The 25,160-nt window shown below is 40.5% G+C and overlaps 1 protein-coding gene across 19 annotated transcripts in view; it reads left to right on the top strand.

Annotated features, from left to right (window-relative positions):
- dnm1a (dynamin 1a) overlaps positions 1-25,160 on the top strand; it is a 35,391-nt gene that overhangs the window by 4,494 nt on the left and 5,737 nt on the right. For 11 of the 19 annotated variants that reach the window (XR_015861577.1, XR_015861578.1, XM_088391357.1 and 8 more), the window contains exons 2-19: positions 1,282-1,355; positions 1,576-1,725; positions 1,805-2,008; positions 2,422-2,520; positions 3,188-3,348; positions 3,419-3,561; positions 3,889-4,024; positions 4,094-4,161; positions 5,001-5,139; positions 9,217-9,303; positions 10,056-10,126; positions 10,197-10,248; positions 10,547-10,558; positions 11,786-11,815; positions 12,100-12,213; positions 24,229-24,338; positions 24,512-24,623; positions 24,765-24,779. Coding sequence is in view for 17 of the 19 variants with exons in the window: in XM_088391357.1 (XP_088247483.1) it covers positions 1,282-1,355; positions 1,576-1,725; positions 1,805-2,008; positions 2,422-2,520; positions 3,188-3,348; positions 3,419-3,561; positions 3,889-4,024; positions 4,094-4,161; positions 5,001-5,139; positions 9,217-9,303; positions 10,056-10,126; positions 10,197-10,248; positions 10,547-10,558; positions 11,786-11,815; positions 12,100-12,213; positions 24,229-24,338; positions 24,512-24,623; positions 24,765-24,779 (1,777 nt within the window). In the remaining 2 variants the exon portion in view is untranslated. Of the gene's footprint in view, positions 1-1,281; positions 1,356-1,575; positions 1,726-1,804; positions 2,009-2,421; positions 2,521-3,187; positions 3,349-3,418; positions 3,562-3,888; positions 4,025-4,093; positions 4,162-5,000; positions 5,140-6,554; positions 6,694-9,216; positions 9,304-10,055; positions 10,127-10,196; positions 10,249-10,546; positions 10,559-11,785; positions 11,816-12,099; positions 12,214-24,228; positions 24,339-24,511; positions 24,624-24,764; positions 24,780-25,160 lie in introns of all 19 variants that reach the window. The other 8 variants (XM_088391352.1, XM_088391363.1, XM_088391366.1 and 5 more) reach the window with 5 other exon arrangements.

Genomic DNA, 25,160 nt, shown 5'->3' with positions numbered 1-25,160 from the left:
TTGGACAGAAGAGGAGAGCTTCAGAGGATTAACGCTAATCTCGCTCGCTATCTTCCCGCATTGGCTCAGCGTTAATCTGCGCATCCACTGCAGAGCAACCTGCCTTTTCATTGACTCCACATGCATGAGGTCAGAGGCTGCATGCCACAACATTGGGCACGCCTGCACAATTACAATCAAAAGTCTTCATGAAGGCAATAAAGCTCAGTTGTGATTGACGGTGTCAGAAAGGCTTTAATATAAATACCTGTATTATTGTGGTTGATGTGGCGTAAAATTAGACGGCATCAAACTGAAGGCCGGTCTAAATCCACGCAGGTATGCTAGACCAAATTTTGGTATTTTTTACAGATGCACACAGTTTAGTATGGTTGAAAACATGCATATTGCACTGTTGTGGGCGTGAAAACAGCCCACTTGGTTTGCCGCCAATCATAGCAGCCCCTCTCATTCCCTTTAACATCTGCATGCGAGAGCTACACAGTGCTCGACATGGTGGAAAGAGAAGCTGATGAGGCAAAGTACCGTATTTTCCGCACTATAAGGCACACCTAAAAACCTCAAATTTTCTCAAAAGCCGTCAGCGCGCCTTATAATCAGGTGCGCCTTATATATGGACCAATATTGAGCCAGGTATGTCCAAAGTCCGGACAAGGTATGTCCATATATCTTATATATGGACAAAGTTTTAAAATGGGCCATTCATTGAAGGTGCGCCTTATAATCCGGTGCACCTTATAGTGCGGAAAATACGGTAGGTTTATAACGAATTGCAAGCAGAACTCCACAGGCGGATGATGTAAATTTTACCAGGGGGTTCACGTATCTGTGAAGTCCCCAAGTCACCCACAACCCCAATGAAAACAAGCGCAATTAAAAAATGGACTGACGATTCTTTTGCTGGTTGCCATTGTGCTCAAGTGTAATTGAAGCATAAAATGCAAAGGATGCACATGTAAAGATGTTTTGAATTGTCATGTTAGCTGGTGTCGGTACACACACACACACACACACACACACACACACACACACACACACACACACACACTCACAGGGAGTTTGTGTTGCTGTTACATAATAGATGAAGCCCTGCAGGAAGAAGTTGGCACTAGAAACATATTTACCAGCACGACTAGACATGTTTGCAAATTTACAAGCCTACATTGTTTTTGCACCATGACAAAATGAATATGCTGTGTAGATATGGAATATGCAAATATGTAAACAAAATCACTTCCTGAATGTTAGATCATCATCTCACATATTATTGTTTTGTTGTAGGGATTTTCTTCCACGTGGCGCTGGCATCGTGACTCGTCGTCCTTTAGTTCTGCAGCTGATGAACGCTCCCACGGGTGAGAATAAATACAAAAGTCATACCCAAAACAGAAACAAAACATCATAAGGTACTAGCATCTAGTGGACAGTAAAGGTATTACATCTTAATACACAAAATATTTTGTTTGTCTGTTCAATCAGGAATATGTTATACTAGTCTATTTTACAGATGTTTGCGGTACTGTAATATTGAAAATGAACAGCATCTTTTGACTCGCTCCCTTCCATGTTTTTCAGAGTACGCTGAGTTCCTGCACTGTAAGGGAAAAAAGTTCACAGATTTTGATGAGGTTCGTCAGGAGATCGAGGCTGAGACTGACCGTATAACAGGCGCCAACAAGGGCATCTCCCCCGTTCCTATCAACTTGCGAGTGTATTCCCCTCACGGTAGGGCCCTCTTTTGTCTACAAGAATTAGAATAGAGTCAAATATATTCTTGAAATGTTTTCATATTATCCTCTGGCAGTGCTCAATCTGACACTGGTGGACTTGCCTGGCATGACCAAAGTGCCCGTGGGCGACCAGCCGGCTGACATTGAGACTCAAATTCGGGACATGCTGCTGCAGTTTGTCACCAAGGACAACTGTCTGATGTTGGCCGTTTCGCCGGCCAACTCGGATCTGGCCAACTCGGACGCTTTAAAGATTGCCAAAGAGGTCGACCCTCAGGGTAGGTGAATGCTTACACACATAAAATCCCTCCAGTCATCTATCCAGTTCCTATAGTGCTTGTCCTTAGGGTTGTGGGTAAGAGGAACCTGTTCCAGATGACTTTGAGTGAGAGGAGGAGTATAACCATATGGCCTGGTCTCCACTTAATCACAGCCATACAACTCTTCACACACACAGCTATGAATAATTTAGAATCTTCAGTGAACCTAATGTGCGTGTTTTACCATCTAGATTAGATTACCATACTGATGTGCACTATTAGAATGACATTTATGATATAATATTATGATACATACACAAAATATAATCAGCAAATGACTTCTAAAATATCGTCAAAGTTAGACTTTTTGCTGGTCCCTAGATATGAGTAGAAATATGCGTGTGTGTGTGTGTTTACATGTGCATGTGTAGGTATGAGGACCATCGGCGTTATTACTAAACTGGACCTCATGGACGAAGGAACGGATGCCAAGGACATTCTGGAGAATAAGCTGCTTCCGCTCAGACGAGGTGTTAAAACACACACACACGCTCACTATTTTTCAGGACCTGTGATCCACTGATTCCCTCTTGTGGTGGCAAGGCAGTTCAGCACAAACCTTAAACCCCCCCCCCAAAAAAAATGATGAAAAAGGGGAAAAAAAAGAAAGGGATGGTAATAAAAGAGTGGTTTTGCAATATGCTGATGCTGTACTTTTCTTTTCCGCTTGCACTTTGGTTTGCACCCGCACATTTAATATTTTCCATAGCCTGTGTTATTTCTGTGTCTACCCCCCACCTCCCTCTCTCCTTGTGTGTCTGTCTGCTCATGTTTACAAAGCTGCTGGCTGCATTAGTAGCAAAGTCGCTTTTAACAATCAGGAAAATCAAGCGGAAGTGAAACAGGATCTGCTTGACCTGAACTCACCTAGTTTCTCTTTGCATTTCTTAAAAGTCTTAGGCGGGCACACAAAATCATCCCAATTATTTATATACATATTTATTTTGTATACTCATATAAATCACCACACCCCCATAGACTATTATTTATATTATTTAATCTAATTCTAAAATATGCTTAATATTATGGAGCACCTTTTTTAAAGCCTTGAAATGTTTGGAAGAAAAATGAATAAAACCAACAACGTCTGGCATTCTCATCAGCAGCCTCTATGGAATTATTGTCTATTGTGTCAAGGCTACATCGGTGTGGTCAACCGAAGCCAAAAGGACATCGATGGAAGGAAAGACATCACGGCCGCCCTGGGTGCCGAGAGGAAGTTCTTTCTCTCTCACCCTTCCTACAGGCACCTAGCAGACCGCATGGGCACGGCGTACCTGCAGAAAATCCTGAACCAGGTGGGTGAAGAAGCAGAAGACCTGACATAACTGCAGGATATCATCTAATTCAGACTTTTAAATTGCATAGCAACTCACCAACCATATCCGGGACACGCTGCCAGCTCTGCGGGCCAAGTTGCAAAGCCAGCTCCTTTCCATCGAGAAGGAAGTGGAGGAGTACAAGAACTTTAGGCCCGACGATCCGTCTCGCAAGACCAAGGCTCTGCTTCAGTGAGTTGTATTATGACAATATTTTGGATTTATTGGTCTGACATCAATGCGGCAAGTGGCTGTCTCTGAAATCAAGAACAAGACAGATGTAATAAATGTCATAAATTGTCACAAAATGATTGATTATTTACAACAAGCTTACTCAGTAACACAAATCTTAACAATTGGTGGATGACAGATTTTTTTCTCAGGGGTAGTGTGTATACTTCCTACTGTCCTTTCTCTGTCAATATTGCAACGACAATATCGCAACTTGCATTCGTGTTTGTTAGGCACTCATCGATTTTTAGACAAGTGTGTGACAAAACTGCAATGTGTACATGGCAGGATGGTGCAGCAGTTCTCTGTGGATTTTGAGAAGTGCATCGAAGGCTCCGGGGACCAGATCGACACTGCCGAGCTGTCTGGCGGCGCCAAGATCAACCGCATCTTCCATGAGCGCTTCCCCTTCGAGTTGGTCAAGGTTTGTCTAATTTTTTGAATTTGCGACCATGTCAACAAAAGCATGACGACATTGTGACCTCCCTCTCAGATGGAGTTTGACGAAAAGGAGCTCCGCAAGGAGATCAGCTACGCCATCAAGAACATCCACGGCATCAGGCAAGTTCGTCCTTACGCTCACCTCTACGTCATATGAACTTCACATTCACCGCCTTCTTCACTCCATTAGCTTAGTCACCTCCGTTACATCAATCCAGCATCACGAAGCTAACCACAAAGGTCAACGTGATAAATTAAATGCAGTGGCGTTTTTATTGGCTACCTAATTAGTAGGGCACCAAGGACCGAAATAGGCTGGAAAACTATGCTGTGTTTAACTATGGAGGAGAAGCAAGTAGAAGAGTAGTGATCGTTATAAGAATTCATATTTTTTTGTTTAAAGTGGTCCAAACGTTTTCTAAATTTAAAAAAAGTGTGGCTTTTAGCCTGCTACCCTTGTAAACATTTTTTTACTGGGGGTCCTAAAATAGTGATAACATACTGTAATTTAGTGATGACGGAAGCACAGTTAAAATAATGACGGGGTGACAGATTGACGACTGACGAACTGGGCCGGCCTGAAATAATGACGGACTGATGATGACGGAGTAGTGGGGTGGCCAGTGGCATCTACTGATGGACCCTCGACTATGAGGCAGACGTTTTAACATCCATCGTGTTGCCCTAAATGAGCGCTCTGGAAAGTAAAATGGTGTCAGGGTGGTGACTTTGCTCATGGCGTAATTGTGTTCACCTTCTGTGTGTATGAAGTGTATTGTCCTTGAGCATCATTGACTGTAATCACATTTTGTCTTCAGCACATGAGAAAAGTGCAGTGAGTCCTTTACGCTTGTTGTCTTGACTTGTGGGGGGGGGGATAACTTTCATGATAATTAACACTCTTCTCTCTCGTCCAACTTTTTTTCTTTCTTGTCTGCGTGGCCGGTTCTGACGAGCAGAACTGGTCTCTTCACTCCGGATATGGCCTTTGAGACCATTGTGAAAAGGCAGATTGGGAAGATTAAAGAGCCTTGCACCAAATGTGTGGATATGGTCATGTCTGAGCTAGTCAATACTGTTAGACAGTGTACCAAAAAGGTAAACAAATGTAGTAATCGGTGGCTAGCATTTTTCTTTTTTTTTGTTATTTTGTGTGTCCTCTGTCTGCAAAGACCCGCCGGTGTCACTCACTCTCCCTATTCTCCCGTGAACTCGCTGCTCGCTCCAGCCTCCTTGGCTTGTTTTGCGTTTTGCTGGACAGGCTGTCCTGTGGTATAGAGGTGTGCTGATGGGGATTTTGAAAAAAAAAAAAAAAAAAGTATGGCCGCTGAGTTGTGAATGTATGGCTGTCAGGGAAGGACGATTTAATTTACAGTGGGGGCAATATGGCAGGCCGGTCTCCACCGGGCGGGCCTGCGGCGCAGAAAGGGTTTCTTGGTGACGCACCTGATGGAGTGCTAATTTGGTACTCAGATTTGGTGCCTGCTGTCTAACTAGCCAACACAGGGTAGACAGCTGGTCTAACTCAAAAAATTTCTTTCATAAATATTTTTATAGCAGGCATCAAACCCACTGACGGAATGAAAAGAGCCATTTTGATTGGCCGTAATTGAAGTCAGCTGTGGTCACTCTCACAGCGGTGCAGACCTCCCTCTCGCAGATCCGCCGACCTGCCTATGTTTGTGAAATTCCAGCTTAGAGATAGGCCACATGCTCGCAGGATTTATGCTGGTCACAAAAATAGAGCCCTTGGTTTAAATTCCCTCAACATGTGTAATCATTTTTGTTTGTTATTTTACATCACTTACAGTGAATTTATTTTCACGCATCATTTTTATTGACATCATCAAAATGGCCCTGGACTGGTTTAATTCAATTCCCATTATGATCCCAAGTAAAGCTATGTTTGTGCATCTATTCTTGTTTGCAGCTCATGCTTTTCGTTATTAAATACATTAACTTGCAGCATAGTTGAAGAGAAAATGTCCTCTACTTTTCTTTCCTGGTTGTAACTGGCAGCCATATTGAATGACCTCAGCGTCCAGACTTGCGCACGTGTGTGTCCGTGAGACCGCAGCCGTGCACCTGCAGCATAAAAGAGCCGTGATGGTTGTTAAAGAAAATATGTGTGGCTAAATTCCAACTCCACCGTGACAGCGGCTTTCCAAGAGCAAGCTGGAGGCCTCTGCTGGGATGCTTCGTGTTATTTTTGGGATGCAGCGTGTGGAAAAGGGGAGGGGTCAGGAGAGGCGGCTTGCACGGCTGCCGTCTCGCTCTTTCTCCCATCTTGTCCCGAAAAAAAAAAATCTCACTTTGATTTTCTTCCTTCTGTGCTGTTTTATCTTCCCGCTCATCTCTCCTTGTCTTATTCATTCGGAATACGTTGCCTCCCATCCATCCTTTTTCTACTCTCTTTCCTCCTCCTTATTTTGCTCCTCCATTTCCTGTCCCGGCTCTTTTTTAATTTCATTTATTTCAACGTTGTCACCCGTGCCACCCGCCTATTTCTACAGGACGGGTCTGTTCACCCCTGACCTGGCTTTTGAGGCAATAGTGAAAAAGCAGATCCAAAAACTGAAGGAGCCCACACTGAAGTGTATAGACATGGTTGTGAGCGAGCTCACCCTCACCATACGAAAGTGTAGTCAAAAGGTAAAAAGAAAATGTTTTTTTGTAAAGTGTGCCGGTGGGGGCAGACCGATGGCTGGGCTTACTTATTCTCATTATTGACTTTAAGAGCCATTTTATTTTATTCATTATTATTTAAAATGAGTGTGTGATGGTCTACAGCAAGGGTGTCAAACTCATTTTTGTCGCAGGCCGCATCATAGTTTTCTTCTGATTGTTAACCCAAATAAATGTATGAACATCTAATATTATATATACAGCAGGGATGCCCAAGTCCGAGAGTTTCACACCGCTGGTCTACAGTATTTACAGGAATAATGGCCAAAAATATGACTGATGTAAAATGAATTCTGAATAAAATGCATAAATAACACAAAAAATCTCATGTACGTAATATGAACTTGGTGCAAGGACAGGCATTGGGTTTGTACATTTTTCTAGTTCTTGCCCAGGTTATAATCATTTAAAGAATGGCATAACAGCTTGTTCTGTACAGCCAAACAGCAAAATTAATGCATTTAAATAAATCATGTATTAAATTAATTGACAAAGACCAAAACAAAGGCCAATTTTGCCATAAATATAGTTATTTTTATAAAAGTAAAATGTAATTTCATTTGTTTTTTAAAAAAAACTTTGTTTTTATTTTATTTCATTTACAAAAATGTTTTTTCACCCAATTTTTAGTTATTTCTTTATTTTTCGTTAACTATAATAACTTTGTCACTTAAAAGTAATGTGCCCAACTCCCTTCACTTGTGGGCTTTGTTGATGTAGATTTCGATATTTAGATGTTTGACCAAAGCCCGTCAAACTCAGTAGGTTATTCAACGTATCATTAGCATGCTCAAGAGTAATTTTAGCAACTTTAGCTGTGTCCACTCTCTATTTGTCATTATAAAAAATGCCAATAACCTTCTGTTTTGTGGTAATATCAGGATTATGCGCCATTTGCATTTAGCCTTGTCAATTTTGGAAATATTAATCGGTGGTTGCACTGAAATTTAAGAAGCTGGTAGCATGCTTTTGTGTTATTAATTGAATTTATCCCCAACTGCCAGCCGTAATCGGTCTCTCCTTACTCAAGACTTTACCTATTTAATACATACTTGATAGTTTAGTACCTTTATTTCAACTTAATCTGCATGTTAGGTCATTTTATTTCATATCTGACTTCACCATGCTAAATCTTTCCATTCCACCCTCCTTGTCTCTGTGTTTGTCCGTATATATATATATATATATATTTTTTTTTAATTAACTTTAAGTTGCGTGACTGATCACGAAGTTCCACTCATTGACTAACTGACGCCCTTCCACCATATTGATTTTATATTTGTTTTTACCTGCTTTTATTTGACTTCCATCCTGTCGTCTTGCCCAAACGAGAGCGTGACCTCCTTTGGATTTCTCCTCTCTGTCACGCTCTTATTTTGATTTCCAGAAATTTACTGTGTTTAAAGATAGACTGTATTATGATATACAGTACTTGGGAAAATCCACAAAGGGGTCAGTTTGAAGTCGTCCTCAGTTCCCCTTCCCTCAGTCCCCTCCTCCTTGCCCCTTTTGCTTTGCACATTTTGCATCCCTGCATGCGGCCTTGCTCGTGACATTGAAACCAAATTTTTCGGCACTTCAAGTGACACAAAACAATTTGTCACTCTTCATGTTGCAATGCATCCTAAGTGATTCGCTGATTTGACATCATAATACTCTTTTTGCTCACCAAGTTGTCTTCCAAAGAAAAACGGCACTAGATATAAAATGTGTTAAAAATTTGAATGACAGACATAAGGCAGAATTTATATTGTTCAAAGAGCATCGTTATTTATTGTGCAAATTAAAAGTTAGCAGATTTTCACTCAGATGAGTCGACGCTGAGTAAAACAGTTTGGATCAGCACCAAATTAGAAATGAAATTCATCACTAAGATTCAGTGTGAAGGAATGTTATAGGTTTCAGTGTATGAATGCCACAAACATTTACGTGTGTTGCTTTGTGAGCACCAAACGAAAAAGTCACAACTTGGAAGGTGAAAAAGACAACTGATCATTCCCGTTCAATACTTCAAGATGCATTGTGACATGCAAATAAAAAGAAATTTGTCACCCCCCCTCCTTATTCTGTGTGTGTGTGTGTGCGTGTGTGTGCGTTCGTGTGTGCGTTCGTGTGTGTGTGTCGTTGTGGTTTTGCAATGAGCTCATGGAAAAAGCCCCTCAGTGTGCTGGGAAAGAGATGCTCTTCTGCCAGGAACATTGTTGAGCCTGCATTTGTGTGGCAATATCACAGACTTTTGCACTATTCCTTTGTTGGTCTCTAATTTTGTAAAAGAAAAAAAAAATCTGGATTCACATAAAATAATCCAAATGTTGGACCTGAGTAGCGCTGAGTCTGCGATAAACCTTTCTCTGAACCCAGAACACTTATTTGTGCATTATTTTTATTGTGCATGTAGTGGAACTGTGTGTTTCGGTTCAGTGAGAGAAGTAATGTAAGTGGTTTGTGTATGTGTACATGCGTCCGACCCACTGTGCCGTGTGCTTGTAGCTAGCCCAGTACCCGATGCTGAGAGAAGAGATGGAGAGAATTGTCACGCAGCACATCAGAGACAGAGAGAGTCACACCAAAGGCCAGGTAACATAAGAGAAAGGTGCAATTAATCATATTCTTGACACTTATTATTCATTTAGATAAACTATAAAGTTTGTTTGAAAATAAAATAGCTGCTCCAGTTACTTTTAATGATAAATCTTGTTTACGGATTTTATCACCTTCCCAGGTTAAGAATGTATGTATGTATCAAACCCTAATTTCTCAATCTTAACAGAAAAACACAATATCAAAAAGGTTTTAAGTTTACATTTTGTTTTATTTTCTAATTTAATTACTTCGATTGATTATTTTTTTTAAATTATATTTTTTTCTTAAATTTGTATGATTTTATTTTGTTTTTAATTAATTTTGCTTTATATATTTTTTGACTGAAATTCCTATTAATTACCTGACATATTGTATTACTATATATATATATATATATATATATATATATATATATATATATATATATATATATATATATATATGAATTATATTATAATATTATATTATAATATTATGAAAACCTGATGTGGAAGATTTTAAATCAGCAGAAATTGTCCCTTTCTGATTAAAAATTAGTTGAATTATGTATTATATTATTGTATTTCATTTATCTAATGAGATATTTATTCAATGTAGTTTGCCTAAAAAATACAACAAAATAAATGTAGATACTGTAATGCATTTTTCCATTAGAAAAATACAATAAACGGCAAGTAAAATTCTGCCCAAAATGTATTGTAAAGCATAATTTTGCAAAGGTGAGCTGAACGATGCTCGTTCGCCAGGTGCTCCTGTTGATCGAAATCGAGTTGTCCTACATGAACACCAACCATGAGGACTTCATCGGTTTTGCCAAGTGAGTCATGGATTTTGTGCCCTCTCTTTGTACTCGTGCTTGCATGCTAATGTTTGTGTGTTTTGTGCAGTGCCCAGCAGAGGATCAACCAGATGAACAAGAAGAAGGCGGCTGGGAATCAGGTGATAATACTGTCCACCATATTTTTTTTGCGGATCATCTAGGCTCTTATCACCCTGACAACAATAAAACTATTCAAGTTTGTGCAGTATTTGCAATTGTTGGCGCAGATCACGATGCTACGGTGATAATTCTACTTTTGCATGACTCGCATCCTGAAGAATTTTACAACTTTGTCCGTTCTTTCTCTGAGTTTCTTCTGCTCTTCTGAGCTCTCCAATTGTCTTGTATTTTCTTCCATGTGATTTCCTCTTGTGTGTTGCCTCTCTTCTTCTATCTGTGGCTTGTGCACTGCTTCAGGATGAGATCATGGTGAGTAGTGACTGTGCACGTCTGAATGAATTTATATCAAAATGAATATACTGTATGTCTTTGCAAAAGGTGGTGTGTGCAAAATACGCTATGGGCTACCAATAGTTGGGCTGGTGACTGTGGTGGAAAACCCTCGGCTGCTTCCTCTTCCCTGATTATTAACATTATTTTGCTCACACATTTCTATCACACGATGATCACTATGCTAAAACCTGCTTATGAATTACACGAAGAAAACTACCACGCAACTATCCGCCACCATCTTCCTAAACAGCGGCTCCCATCTCTTGTCAGTTTGACAGTCGTCATAGCAACCACCCAGGTTGGGGTGCGGGAAGGGCAAAGGTTAGAGGTGCAGTAAACAGAGTGGTGATCTGTGCTTCCTGTTTACACGTGGATGTAGTTGGCCCTTAAAGACCCTCGACTGCTTCTGTTCTCCATCTTAGCGTGACTTTCTACTCCATCCTCATACTACATGGGAAATCATTTGTCTTTTGGCCTTGTGTAAGTAAACATTTCAAAGTGTTCAGTGGTCAAGAGATGTGCATTTTTTTAAAGCCACAGTGGAACGAACCTTTAAGGCTGTTCCAGAACACTTCAGGACCTTCAGCGATTTATATGGCTTTCCAAACAATTTTCCCACAGGAAATATTGCCAGTAGAAATTCATTTCAGCGTCAAGCTGTCGCCACCGTTAAACTGTTATGAACACTATGGGCAATGATTTAACATTTGGAAAGGCTTACGAAGATTTTTTTTTCTTTATTCTTAAATATTCAATTTGATCACACTAGGGTAAAAAGAAGTAATCTACCTTAAGATGCAGCTTCTCAAACTTTGATTCTCAAACGCTAAGAGAACTAAAACACAAATATGCAAATTTGCGAATGCTGAATTGTGAATAAGCAGGGGTTCGCTGTAAACATTTACGTACTTGAATCATTTGGCTGATATTGTATTTCTTTTGGTTATATGCTCATCATTTTTGCACATAAAGAATGAAACATATTCCTGCATCTGACTGCATGTTCTGAAAAGGGCATTTGGACAAATATCCCCCCGCCCCATCCCCGCTAATGCTTGCTGTCCCAGCAGCCCGCTATGACATGCAGGCTTTTGACCACCAATGCACACTGTATGTACAGCAAATATATGTAGTACTTGGCCGCTTTCATGAATAGCCCTCGTTGGCTTCGAATTGTAACATTCTCTCCACATTCTCATCCAGCCGGAGAGAGGAGTTAACGATCGGTTCAAGGTAAATGAAGTCGCACTTCACGTACCGTGTGTGTTTTCAATAGATGCAGATACTATTGTTGTGCCGCAGATGTAGTGAAAATATAGATACCTTTACGGGTCAATTTATTAGGTACACGAGAGATCCATCAAAAACGGCAAAGATAATAGTTCGCAGGCTCGTAATATACAATACAGAGAGGTATCTTTCTGGTGTACCTAACGTTGCGGCTGGTGAGTGTTAGTGTGATGTCACTTCTTGTGTATCGCCAATTGTGTTTCATGTTCTGTCTGTACATTGCCCAGGTGATCCGAAAGGGGTGGCTGACCATCAACAACATTAGCATCATGAAAGGTGGAGCCAAGGAGTACTGGTTTGTCCTCACTGCAGAGTCGCTGTCCTGGTACAAGGATGACGAGGTGTGTTTAACTCTCTCACACAATTAGAAAGATTTAAAAAGAATATTTGGGGGAAAAAAAAACAAGCATTAACATATAAAGACAAAAAACTCCAAATTAATCAAAATAGAATTATTTTTCAATTATTATTATTCACATGTACATTACAATACATCCATAACATAATCTTTGTCAATTTCTTGATGATGTTCTCAATATTTTGGAGGGGATATAAAGTTTTTGTAATTCTTGCATGATAATACAACTTCATCGAAATTAATATTTTACTAATTACCGCCTCATCATTCATCACCTGAAGATAGATTAGTTTGTGGATAGGTAGGAAGGTAGGTAGATTAATATTTTATTCATCTCGTAAAGGAAATAAAATAAATGCGCGGTCGTTTTCACCCAAACCTGAACCAAGAGGAACAATTTCTGTTTAATTTCTTCCTTCTTTTCCACTTTGTGCTCCAAAAGTTCATTCCAGCTCCTCTCAGTTGCTTTTTTTAAGTCAAGTTCAGCGGTTTTTGAGTACGTTTGAGCCAACACATTTTGGTACTGGGCAAACTGGTCAAAGAAAGGTCCCATGATGCTTAGTGGAACTTTTCGGAGCGAGCCACGCAGTCTCACTGTCTCCAGGATGTAACCGCTCATATGTTTGCGTGCGTGCGTGCGTGTGTTGTTGTGTGTGTGTGTATATGTGTGTGTGTGTGTGTGTGTGTGTGTGTGTGTGTGTGTGTGTGTGTGTGTGTGTGTGTGTGACCGAGAGCGCAGGAATGAGAGAGAGAGAGACAGAGAGAGAGAGAGAGAGACAGATAGAGAGAGAGAGAGAGAGAGAGAGAGAGACGACCGTTTTCAAAGAGTCAGGACCCCCCAACATGTCAGACACCAAAGCTGGCATCCACATGTGCATACCAAAGCCCCCAGCCCCCCAACCCCTGCTCCTTTTGCCCTGCCCTGATCCAAATTGCACACACACACACACACACACACACACACACACACACACACACACACACACACACACACACACACACACACACACACACACACACACACACACACACACACACACACACACACACACACACTCACTCACACACTCCACACACACATAATCTGCTTCTAATAAACATACTTCATTTCAAAGAGGGTGCACAATGCAAGCGGACTTGTTGGGCAGGACGTGAGGGTGGGAGATTCTGTCTTTTGTTAGCCGGGTACCGTACACGTAACTAGGACCATGTGGGAGGGCGAAAGGTTGATGCGGACACGATACTTTTCATCCTTTTTTCCCTCAGCTTCGTATAAATTGTACATTAACTCCCTTCTTGTCGTGTGTATTTAATTAATTAAACTTGGAGGTTGGGGGAGGCCTCATGTTACCATGTGGTCTTGGTGTCAAATCTCAGTGCCAAGGACGAAGGATACCATTGATCACAATCCGAGCACCTTTTTTCTATCAAGACATTTCATTATTTGCAAATATTATAGTCCTAAATTTACAAAGGCGCACACAGAAAAGGGAACACACTGTAGGGCTGGTATTTCTATTCATAACGATAAAGAACATTTGAGATGGACGTGTTTTCAGTTACAAACACGTAATGGAACCAAATAAATTCATAAGTCATTTCATAATTCATGGCTGCTGTACTGCCATCGAGTCCTCTGTCTGCCGTGACTCCCAAATTTAAAGGGGACATTCTTTACTACATTTACTTTACTCTACTACATTATGGGCCAAATCAAATCCTTTCATGGCCCATGTATGGCACACGAGCAGCAGGTTGCGCACCGCAGGCCTATACAATGCTCCTCCTTAGTGGTGCTTGCCCATTACTGTTAGATACGCAAAAAGCACAACACAAATGCTTCTGGTGTAGAGTTACAATGCAACACGTACTAACACACACACAGAAAATAAACACTAGTTACTATTTAAAAAATAAACCTTTCATTAGTTGGCCTCTTGTCATGGGGAAAACCCTTGCTGTAAGTCTGGCATGGCAGCACACACTAACCAAAACATCCTGGCACTGCTTTTTGGCTTGGATGTTGTTATATCTATGTGTGTGTGTGTGTGTGTGTGTGTGTGTGTGTGTGTGTGTGTGTGTGTGTGTGTGTGTGTGTGTGTGTGTGTGTGTGTGTGTGTGTGTGTGTGTGTGTGTGTGTGTGTGTGCGTGTACATGTGATTCACAGCCTCCTGGTCTATATTACCACAGGACATGCCGATTCTTTGAATCAGACGTCTTGATGTAGAGGGAGATGCGAGGAGAAGAAAAAAAGAAAAGATAGCTGGAAACAAAAGAGAAATGAGCATAAAAGAACCACATGACTATGATTTTATAGACTTGCAGCACGAGTGGTATTCATTTGTTCGTATTAATACTTTGGACGTAAATGAGTGCAAAACTCTATTGTCCTGATGTGGAAAATTTAATCTTTTTCCTAGCGTAAACAATCAGTTAGTAGCTGATGTTTTTTTTTTGTTAGAGTACTGAAGAATTAAGAAGCAAGGAAGTGTTCAAAGTAGTACGACAATTTCAAAAGTAGTTTGGACATCCTGCAAACTGTTGTGGCCTCTACTTTAAATTATTTGCCTCACCCCAGATGGATACCTCCATTCCGCCTATTCATAGGACTTTTAGAATTATAGGCACTGATGAATTAAATTGCTAATCAAAACAGCAGCACATATGAAGCCCGTCAACAGAGGCACAAAGCCCCCCACAACTTAGCTCCAAGCATCACAGGGAGAAGATTTTTTTTGTACAATAATCAATTTCATTTCATTTTAAACTCTCGTGGGATTTCACATTTTTTTGATATACATGACCGCAACCATTCAAAAGTCTGGTGTCACTTGGAAAAGTAATAATAATAATAATAATGATAATAATAATAATTATTATTTATTACTATAAACACTCCTTTTGTTTTAGAAATGAGGACGTTTTGAGTGAACCCTATACTTTTTAGTTGTGTATATTTTTTAAAATATTGTCATCATTCATTCGTGTGGAAAATTCAGTGAATCTGCTGATATTGATATTCCCCCCCAAAACACAGAGTCATTGAAAAACATGCTAATTAGTCATAAAACAAAAGAAAAAAGAAAATTATCTCATGGTTGAGCTTGGGGTTTTTCACATTATTTATTAGTTTTTAAAATGTATGCATAAAAAATATTAGCTGCGTAGGTATTCATTTGTGATCTTTTAATTTTTTCCCTTTTTGCAGTGACATGCTAGTAAGCTTCTTTCCCCCCGTCAGACTGCGTGTGCATGAGTGTGTGTGAGTGTGTGTGTGTGTGTGTGTGTGTGTGTGTGTGTGTGTGTGTGTGTGTGTGTGTGTGTGTGTGACTGGGCTTCCCTGATGCTGCTGTAAGGCCGCCAAAAAGCCAGACTTACCAAGTGATCCCAGCAGTAAACATCTTAAGGGAGAGAGGGTGGGCTTACATCACACTCACATGCCTTCTCAAAAGTGTGTGTGTGTGCATGTGTGTGTGTGTGCATGTGTGTATGCGTGCACACGCACGCCTGGGCTTTAAATGGAAACAGGCCTGGTGGTTTGTGGTTTCTGATGCCGCTCCGAGGCGGGACGCTGTGTTTGCATTGTTGTTGTGTCTTTTAAGAGTGAACTCAAAACGCTGTGTAAAGGTCAAGTGTACCCCCAACCCCCATTCGGGGTAAACATGGTAACAAACGAGGCAAGGGGGAAATCGAACTAAAAATGAGCTCACCCACAAACAACCGCGGACAATTTCTCTCGTTTTTTTTGGGGGGGCGGCAGTTCTATTCAGAGGCTTTTAAAAATAAGAATAAAGTGAATGAGACAATGACAGAGTGAGCGCGCTAAACATTTTTGTGTGCTCTCTGCACATAACGTAGTCATTTGAGGTGGAGACATAATTGTATGTGTTGGTCACTTTGGGTTTGTCTATTCATATACTGCATGGGTGAGCCTTTCCTGACTACCATCCTTGCCTAAATTTAAATATACTTTTTGTTTTTTAACCCTTTAGGGACCATATTGGTTCACATAGACCATTCTTAAATAACATCCATCTGCGGAATTATTTGATTATTACCGTAAAACTCGGAAAACATATGCTCCTTTATAAAAGTTAGAATACGATCCTAATGAAAATAATTATAAATTCTAAAAACAATTATAATATATATATATGCACCATTATAATAATAATGAAAATAATTATACATTTTTAAAACAATTATAATCTATGAAATAATTATCATTTTTAATATTAATATAGTTATGATGCAACACATTTTATATTTAACTTTTAAGGAAGTTGCTTTTGGTGTCTAAAAATATTGTGCAAATCACAGATGTTAAATAACAAGAGCATGAAATTTTATTCAAATCACAATTATAAGGGTTTGATGTACTTGATATGTTAAATTCATGAACTGTTAAAAAAAAAATCAAGTAACGGTTACGAATGGGAAGGATCTTTATTTCAGTTTTTTTTTTTTTTACAAGTTAAACATAGTGCTCAGGTAACATCAACAGCACCATATCTGGGTCAGTTTCTTTAAAGATCTTGTGGTCTAGTCAGAACAACTCAAATGGATTCTCTCACTTCTGAAGTCGGGCTGGGGATGCTTCCCAAGTGTTGATTCTGGTCTCGTGCTTCCCCGGGCCAGCCTAACCAATGTGCAGACTACTGTACAACCACTACTTCCTGAACAGGTAGTCTGAACACTGGGCGGGCGGGCCGGGCTTGAAGGATGCTGGATTGTTTTTATTTGGAAGACTTTTCCTGGAAGAAAAAAAGTGGAGCGCATGCTTTTACTCACCCGAGTCCATGAGGGGTACATTTCGAAGAGGGGGGGAGGAGAAGGAGGAGGAGAGGTGAGACGGAGGTGATAGCCACTGATTGGCAGATTTCACGACGTTCCCTCCCCAGCATCCCGCTGTGCGGCGCATTCCAGACATCTGTGGAGAGGAAACACGTTGAAAGCTCGTCTATTTCTGTCACATTTACAAAAAGTCTGCAGGAAAATGTTCAACTACCAGACAAACGTCTCAAAATTCTCCTCTTCATCTAAATATAATTACCTGTAGCATCTCTTCTTCACATCTTTATGTCCCCATTTTTTTTTCTTGGCTCCTCATCTTCCACATCGACTTGAATAGAAAATGGTTAAGCCTGGAATGGAAAACTTTCCCCATTGTTTGCCTTCCTAAATAATTTAAAAAAAAAATGCACTCCACTGCGTCCACCTTGCTGGAGGCTTGACGTGGCAGAGGACTGACCACCAACAAGTTTCCCTTCCAGGAGACAGAAGGAGGAAAATGGGCGAGCGGGAGAAAGAGAGGAGATAGGGAGAGAGAAAGAGGAGGAGCTCCCATTTCATTCCCCCCACCCTCCCATTCTCTGTCCCTTTCGACTTCCTCTGAACCCTCCCTCTGATTTGTCTTAACCACCCCCTTAACCCTCCCCTTTTTAGCCCTCGCCGCCTCCCTCGTTGGCTTCCAGGGAGAAAGTGGAAGTTCAAAGGTGAACAGGAAGTGAGCGCCATTCATTCTGTCGTAAAACTTTTCGATCATCCCGTAGCGTCCCTCCATCGAGTCTACTCTATCTGTGCATGATCAATGATGATTTTCGGGGGATGAGGTGGTGTGGATGGGAGCAAAGGCCCCGGGTAGGAATGTCTGCGTTTTGTTGGCGAGCATGACGGGGGTGGAGGAGAAGGAGGAGGCCTTGTAATAACTCCAGATGTGCGGCCCTGCGGTCTCCATCGCACTCTGGCTCCCTCTGTTTTTGCTTCTAAAGCTGATTTCCTCTCGCTGTCAGGGCTGAATAAAGAAGCCTTTATGCAGGCCCTCGTTACACACATGTGCATGAAGAAAGGGGGTAGGGGGGGTAACGTATAGGGGCTAAATCAGAACCAGAACAAATGAATGTGCACATACTACAGTACAGCGCAAAAGTGTTTGATTTTCTTGTTGTAGCAACACGATAACCATCGCGTACAGTTTGACCCTGGCGTGCCTTTGTACATCAGCACAATGGATTTCAACTCAAAGAATCAAAATGTGAAAAACAAATATTGGTCGTTCACATAAATATGGAGTCTTTCTTTGTGATTCTTGAATTTTGTCTTCAGTGCTCTATTGGGTTTAGGTCAGGACACTGACTATGACATTGCAGAATATTCTCTTTACATTCCAAGTCTTGAGTTGCTCTCCCAGTTAGTCTGACTTATCCATTCAACCTATCCACTGAATTAATCAGACAGATTTTATTGGTTTTCTATCAAATGCTAATCAGCTAGGGAAATGGTTTTGTTTGACACATGATATGGCTTGAATTGGAGCATGCCAAAATTGTGATACATGCTGAACATAGTTTCATTTCTGCAAATAATCTAATTAGCCAAAAAAGAAAGTTCTAATTTGCCTCGCTAACTTTCATTGTGAACTGCTGGCAGACAGGGGTAACCGGCGCTATGTTTCCAGGTGTGTGCGCTTGGTCATGTTTGTGTGCGAGCATGTGCAGAGGTGGTGGCCAAGTACGTGTGTTTGTTTTAGCTTTGGTTTCTGAGCTCGGACCTGAGCTCCAAATCAAAGCAGGCACGCTCCCATGAGAGGCCAGTCGGCAGTACAGCCAGGGAAGTAGGGATGTGGAATGAGACAGAATGTGCTGAAAAAAAAAAGAGGTTGAAGTGACTTCAAGCTAAGAGCATGCACTAAAATAAAACTTGTGCTTCAACACCAGGCAGATCGAGTGGTTTCTTAATGTGTAGATTGTTTTGAAATTTCATTTTATGTATAAAGTCAGGCCGGATAATTTTAAAAAATAAGCTCACTGTACCGTCTCAATTGTGCCTGATCATATATTGTGGTTTTTGGGCGAGGGGTGGTTTTGTTAGACTGATGAGTCACATAGCTAACGATTGAATATTTTTCCTTGTGTAAATTATGAAACCAATCCAGCACATTTTTTTGCTGGTACAAAGACCTCAGAGAAACAAAGACTGGCAGACTTGAATACAAACAGAGCCAACTAGAATGGAGAGGAAACCACCTAATTCTATTCTACTCACAATTATGTCTATTATGCGGGGACTAAATTTACTTTGTTTCCTGTTAGTGCTCGTTCTGATTTTTGTAGTGTTACGTTCTGGCATTGTTTTTTTCTCTGAGAGAATTTGCTTTGCGTTTGGATGTGTGTGAAAAAAACATAGTTGGGATTAGACAGAGGCCTCAGAATTACTGACTCACTGTATAACAAAGACAATTTTAACATTTAGAAACCAAAATGGTGGTATCCCCCTATTCTGGCCTAAAACGGTCATATGTCGCTAATTGTTGTAACCCACGGCCGTATCCTTTATGAACCACCCTCTGTTTTTCCAAACTTAAGTAGCCCCAAGGTTGCTTTGCTGACCTTCTGCAGAAGTAAACGCAGCACGAGTAATTAAGTGATTAGCAATTAGCTGCTAAACAGGAAGTCGTCACCTAGCTGCCAGCCCGAATACGATGAATGAATGTATCATTGTCAGTGGTGTTTTACATAATTTTTTATAAAACTTCTTTCAACAACAGCTTTTGAGTTATTGTAAAACTGCATAACCAAAACAAACCTTAGCTAATTGAAAATTAACATTCATTGTTCTCTTGCAAGGCAAAAATTGTGTTGACGGCAGTGTTACCAAAGCATGTGACTAAACTATTTCTTCTACATTTTGGCGTTTTCGTTTCTGCTGCTACCCAGTAAGAAAAACAGAATTATTTTCATGGTGGACAGCTTTGATTAGACTTTTAATCGAGATGAATGTGCTCCCTCTCATCATTATCAGATATGACTCGATTATAAACGATGTGCTAGAAAGCCCACCACCCTCGTCGTTAAGATAACGGCTGTGTATTTTTAACACGAGGCCCACAAAGCTCATCCCGATCGTATATCACTCGGCCTCACCGATTAAAAATCTTGACGTGTGGCGTTCCTTAAAAAAAAAAAAAGTCTGGATGACGTCTGCACATGTTTTGGTGCTTCCTTGGTGATTGTGGCTTTTCAGTTGGGTCAGATTCTTTCGTAGAAAAAAAAGGCAGTTTTTCTTTGAGTTTGCGACAGATCTGCTTGTCAAAAAACCATCTACTTGCCTCACAGAGAGTCGTGAAGCTGTGTACAGACGCAACTCAATATGCAACAGCAATGGCGGAGGAGCGACGGGATGGAGAGGAGGTGAAGAGGAGGCTTGTGAAAATTGCCGCTGGCTGCCACCCAGGGCCCAGTCTTTGTGCTAATGACGGGTTAGAAGCGATGTTATTGCTCCCAGATGCCCTGCGGCCTCTCCATAACCCCTTTGATGCCCGACTCAAGTCACTCGAACTTCTATCACACTCACATCCCCGGGTAGACAAGAAGCCATCATCAAGCTTCTTTTAGGCTTGCTCCCATCGAACCATGTTGAATTGGTAAATGTGTCTGTGCATGGCCAACCTTTCAATAGTTTTTTACTTTTATTCAACATGGTGAACTTCCTCTGGCGTTTCATAATGAGCACGCTATTACTCACTAACCAAACAAAAGAATGGAAAGTACTTTGCACTCGCGCAACAGCTCCAAACGCCGCAGGCGGCTTTTTTTATGGCTTTGTGTGTGATGGTCCGCCTGAGTGTGACTCAAACAAGCGTCACTATGGAAGTCACTGATGCCGCCTCTCACTGGGAAGGAGCTTCACTGACAAAAACACCAATCAACTTGCTTGTTGCTTCCTTTTATAAAGCATAAAGCAGGTTATTTATTTTACTACTATAAAAACAGAAAAAAACCTTAGTTTTGTGTATTAAAATAAAACTGAAAATCTCAAAATATAAACACAATTTTTAAGATATATTTTTTATCTAGAAAAACTACCCAAAAAAGTTTAAGGACCAGCTTGTAATAATAATGCTAAAAGACCTATATAATAATCCTAACTCTAAATGTTCATATTTATTTCCATAAACCTAAAAAAAATCATCAAAATGTTAAAGAAATCAGGTACTGCATAATATTTCTGCTGTATAGTACTAATGATTGCCAATGCCATATGATAACGTGACACCAAAATGTCCCCTGGGCACCACATAACTCCACCCCTGATCTTGGGCTGGATTGTTAGTTTCTCCAAAAACAGGGAGATTTGTCAGGGAAATACACCCACTTAAGGGAATTAATCTTTAAAAGCATAGATAAGATGCATCAAGTCAGCAAAGCCTCGTTGAACTTGATAAAGCATTTGCTAATCCGGAGACAGGAAGCCTTCAAGGTGGCTGAGATGATTGCCAGACGAGTCCCATCAGGATCGTCTTTCGCCTCCTACTCGTCCTCCTCTCACTTCGGTAGCTCAGGTGTCTCCACAGAAGACAGAAGCCAACGACCACGAATCATCTCAACCACGCAGCTCCGAACATTAGATGTAGCAATAGTGCTCGGACAAGAAACCTCCGTTGCCACATCAGCTTGAGGCTTATTTACCTCCAGATGGCTGGCTTGGAACGAAGCATGGCTAGAAAAAGCAGATTTTTGACAAGGTGACCTCAAAGCGCTCCAATGTGAATCCCTCAATGGCCTTAATTGCTTGAAGGTGGAATTTTGCCATTTCAGATGAGTCAGGCGAAAAAGATTTGCGCCTTTGTCAAACAAATACTGCTGCTGCCCCTCAATTTGCTTCTGGCCTGCGCTCAAATCTGCATTTTTGTAGTCTACACACACATGCACACAAGAAATCATATCCCGTATATTTCAGGAAATCTAATTATGCTCTGAAGTTTTCTATATGCTGCTTACCTTGGCTGGAATGTATCACAGCAGATGGCAAAATGCTCAATTCGAGGCTTCACACAAAAGTTGGTTTTGAAAGGTTTCACAAATATTTGCGAACGAAATTGTCTGCAAATGCTTGTTTGTCTAAATCTGAATTACTGTAGCTGCAATCCCCTGGCTTGGTGACTATTTTTTTTTAAATGAATGCTATAGAACACAGGTGTCAAACTCAAGGCACGAGGGCCAGATACGGCCCACCACATCATTTAATGTGGCCCGCGAAGACAAATTGTGCATCAAATTCGTGTGTCATTACTAGAATTGCAAATTAGCTTCACTTTTAATAATATCTTTTTTTAAATATTTGACCAGTTTTTACTCGTCTGATTTGAAAACTAGTTATTTGTCAGTTTGTTTTGTAGCTTTTACTGTATAGAATATGAGGTGCTCATACATTTATTTGGGTTGACAGTCATAATGGCCCTCCGAAAGAAGCTATGACTACAATGCGGCCTGCGAAAAAAATGAGTTTGACACCCCTGCTTTAGAAGAAGTCAACCGAAATGTAATTTAATAAAGCAATACAAACAAAAATGTGTAGGCACAACTTGATGTGACGTACCTTTTTTTTTTCCATTGGCCAATGGGGCAGTGCTAATGGAGCCCCGCAAATTCTACCTAGCAACAAGCAAAAAAAAGAAAGCTTTGTCAGCAATTTGTTGCAACAACATTTCTGCGTATAAAATTTAGTTCATAGCTTCCTATAAGCTCCCTTTGTTCCAGTTTAACTTATTCCAACTTGCATGGAAAGGGACTCCATTCACCTCCTATTGCACTGCTGCCGTCTGTGTTTAATAGCCACAAGAGAGGAAAATGTATGAATCATTCCCAGAGAGAGGGAGAAACCAGAGTAACAAGACAAAGCAAGAAATTCTGAAGTCTACACATGATTTAAGTCGGCATTCTGCGGCCTGGGGGCTACTTTTAAATTTTTATACAGACACCTGGTGGGTGCACTGATGCTTTTACGTGTGCACGTGTGTGCTTATGTGTTTTACATATATTTAGGAATTGCAGACTGCACAGGTTTTCAATGCTTTGATGAAGGGCACACACACACACACACATGCACACACACAGATTTCCTTGAAGACACTCACTAGTTTGGGCAGGGCAGGCTGTGGTTAGCTGTCCAGATGGCTTTAAGCTTAGTTACAGACTACCAATGTGTGTCTATGTGTTTTTATAGAAACTTGCTCAACCCGGACTTATTTTTAGATATGCTCTCTGTTCATAATTAAGCATTAAAAAATGTGCACACGTACACTCTGATTTAATGTGTATGTAAGAGAGGAAATGAAAACTTTAATGTTCCCCGATTGGACGCATGCATGTCGTATGCTGAGTGCACATTGAGGAGGACACATTCTTCCTCCCTCTCGCTCTCTCTCTTTGTGTGTACGGTATGTGTTTCTCATTTGTCGCTGGCCTTCGTTTTACTCCCCTCCGCCGTAATCAAAACCACAGACCTGAGTGCACAACTTTCCCATCCGTCTCATGTGTTTTTTTCCCTCCCTTTTTTTAACGTGCTGTTAAATTTAATATCTAAGATTTACTCTTGATACCCCACAAGGTTCTCCATTTTCTTTTAGTTCCTATACTGCACTTTGTACTGTACATTTAATGCAAATTATGCCATTTCGTAGTAGGGCTGCAATTTATAATATCGGTTATGTCAATAATCGAGTAAGCTGTTGATTATTTTGTCATTTTATCCGAGGATCAGATTACAAAACAAATTTTAATTTCCATACCGTTATGTAAAAAAAAGCAAATTAACCGTGCAAGAACATAAATTAAGATTCAGTTACTAGTTTGGAACATGTCAGAAGAAAAAGGTAAAAAATGTCGATATTTGTTTCCAAAGTAAAAGCAAATGGAGAATATTTTATATTGATTCAACAAAACTTTAATATTTGCTTGTATGGACTACTGCAGAAATTTGAGGATATTTACTGGTGAAAGGCTAGAATTCTGAAGATTTGCACAATTTTAAATAAAATGAGGTCTCAAAACGATGAATCGATTATTAATTATGAAATCACTTAATTGATAAATTGTTCCAGCTCATAAAAGTAACAAAATATCATACATATAAACAAAAATATCATCAAATTAATGTCACAATATCAGTTCGCCTATTGCGTCCAAAAAAATGTGTCTCTCTTTGTCTCCTCCTGCAGGAGAAGGAGAAAAAGTACATGCTGCAGGTGGACAACTTGAGGCTGCGGGATGTCGAGAAAGGCTTCATGTCTAGCAAGCACATTTTTGCCCTATTCAACACCGAGCAAAGGTTTAACTCCAGCTATTTAATAATGTTAATGCTATTGTCAAAGAAATATCTTAATTGTTGTATTCTACATTCCTCAAAAAGACTTCTAATTATTGTGCAATGCTTGAAGAGCAGACATTGTATCTGTAAAGCTGAAGTGTGTGATGTTAATGCTTTCCATGTGTAAACCGTAGAAATGTGTACAAGGACTACCGGCAGCTGGAGTTGGCCTGCGAGAGTCAGGAAGACGTGGACGCGTGGAAGGCCTCGTTCTTGCGAGCCGGCGTGTACCCTGAACGTGTCACGGTAACACACTATCACAGTATTTAGCATGAGCCCGTTTACTGGTTTATTTGGAGTCTGTTTTGTCAATTGTATTTCGTCTCTCATGTTTCTTTTTTGTCTTTTTTCAATATCTGTTTTCCTCATCGCTGTTTGACCTTGTAGGAAAAGGAAGGAAAGGTATGTGCCTCTTGTTGACATCTTGATTCCTCACTCTGTGCCGCGTTATTTTTTAGTCATTGTATGTGACTTACCGTATTTTCCGGACTATAAGGCGCACTGGACTATAAGGCGCATCTTCAATGATTGGCCCATTTTAAAACTTTGTCCTTATATAAGGCGCACCGGACTATAAGGCGCACCATTCATGTCAGATTTTTAATCCAAATCAAATCATTCTCCATCCATCCACCCATCCATCCATCCATCCATCCATCCATCCATCCATCCATCCATCCATCCATTCATCCATTTCTGTGGATGGATGGATGGATGGATGGATGGATGGATGGATGGATGGAGAATTCATTCTCGATTTTATCTTTTTTATTTCAACTTCAG

Source organism: Syngnathus floridae, chromosome 12, assembly GCF_059516105.1.
Source record: "Syngnathus floridae isolate MCC-2025c chromosome 12, RoL_Sflo_1.0, whole genome shotgun sequence".
In the NCBI taxonomy this organism is placed as follows: domain Eukaryota; kingdom Metazoa; phylum Chordata; class Actinopteri; order Syngnathiformes; family Syngnathidae; genus Syngnathus; species Syngnathus floridae.
Note: the sequence above shows the minus strand (reverse complement) of the source record. Positions and strands in the feature narration are given on the sequence as shown.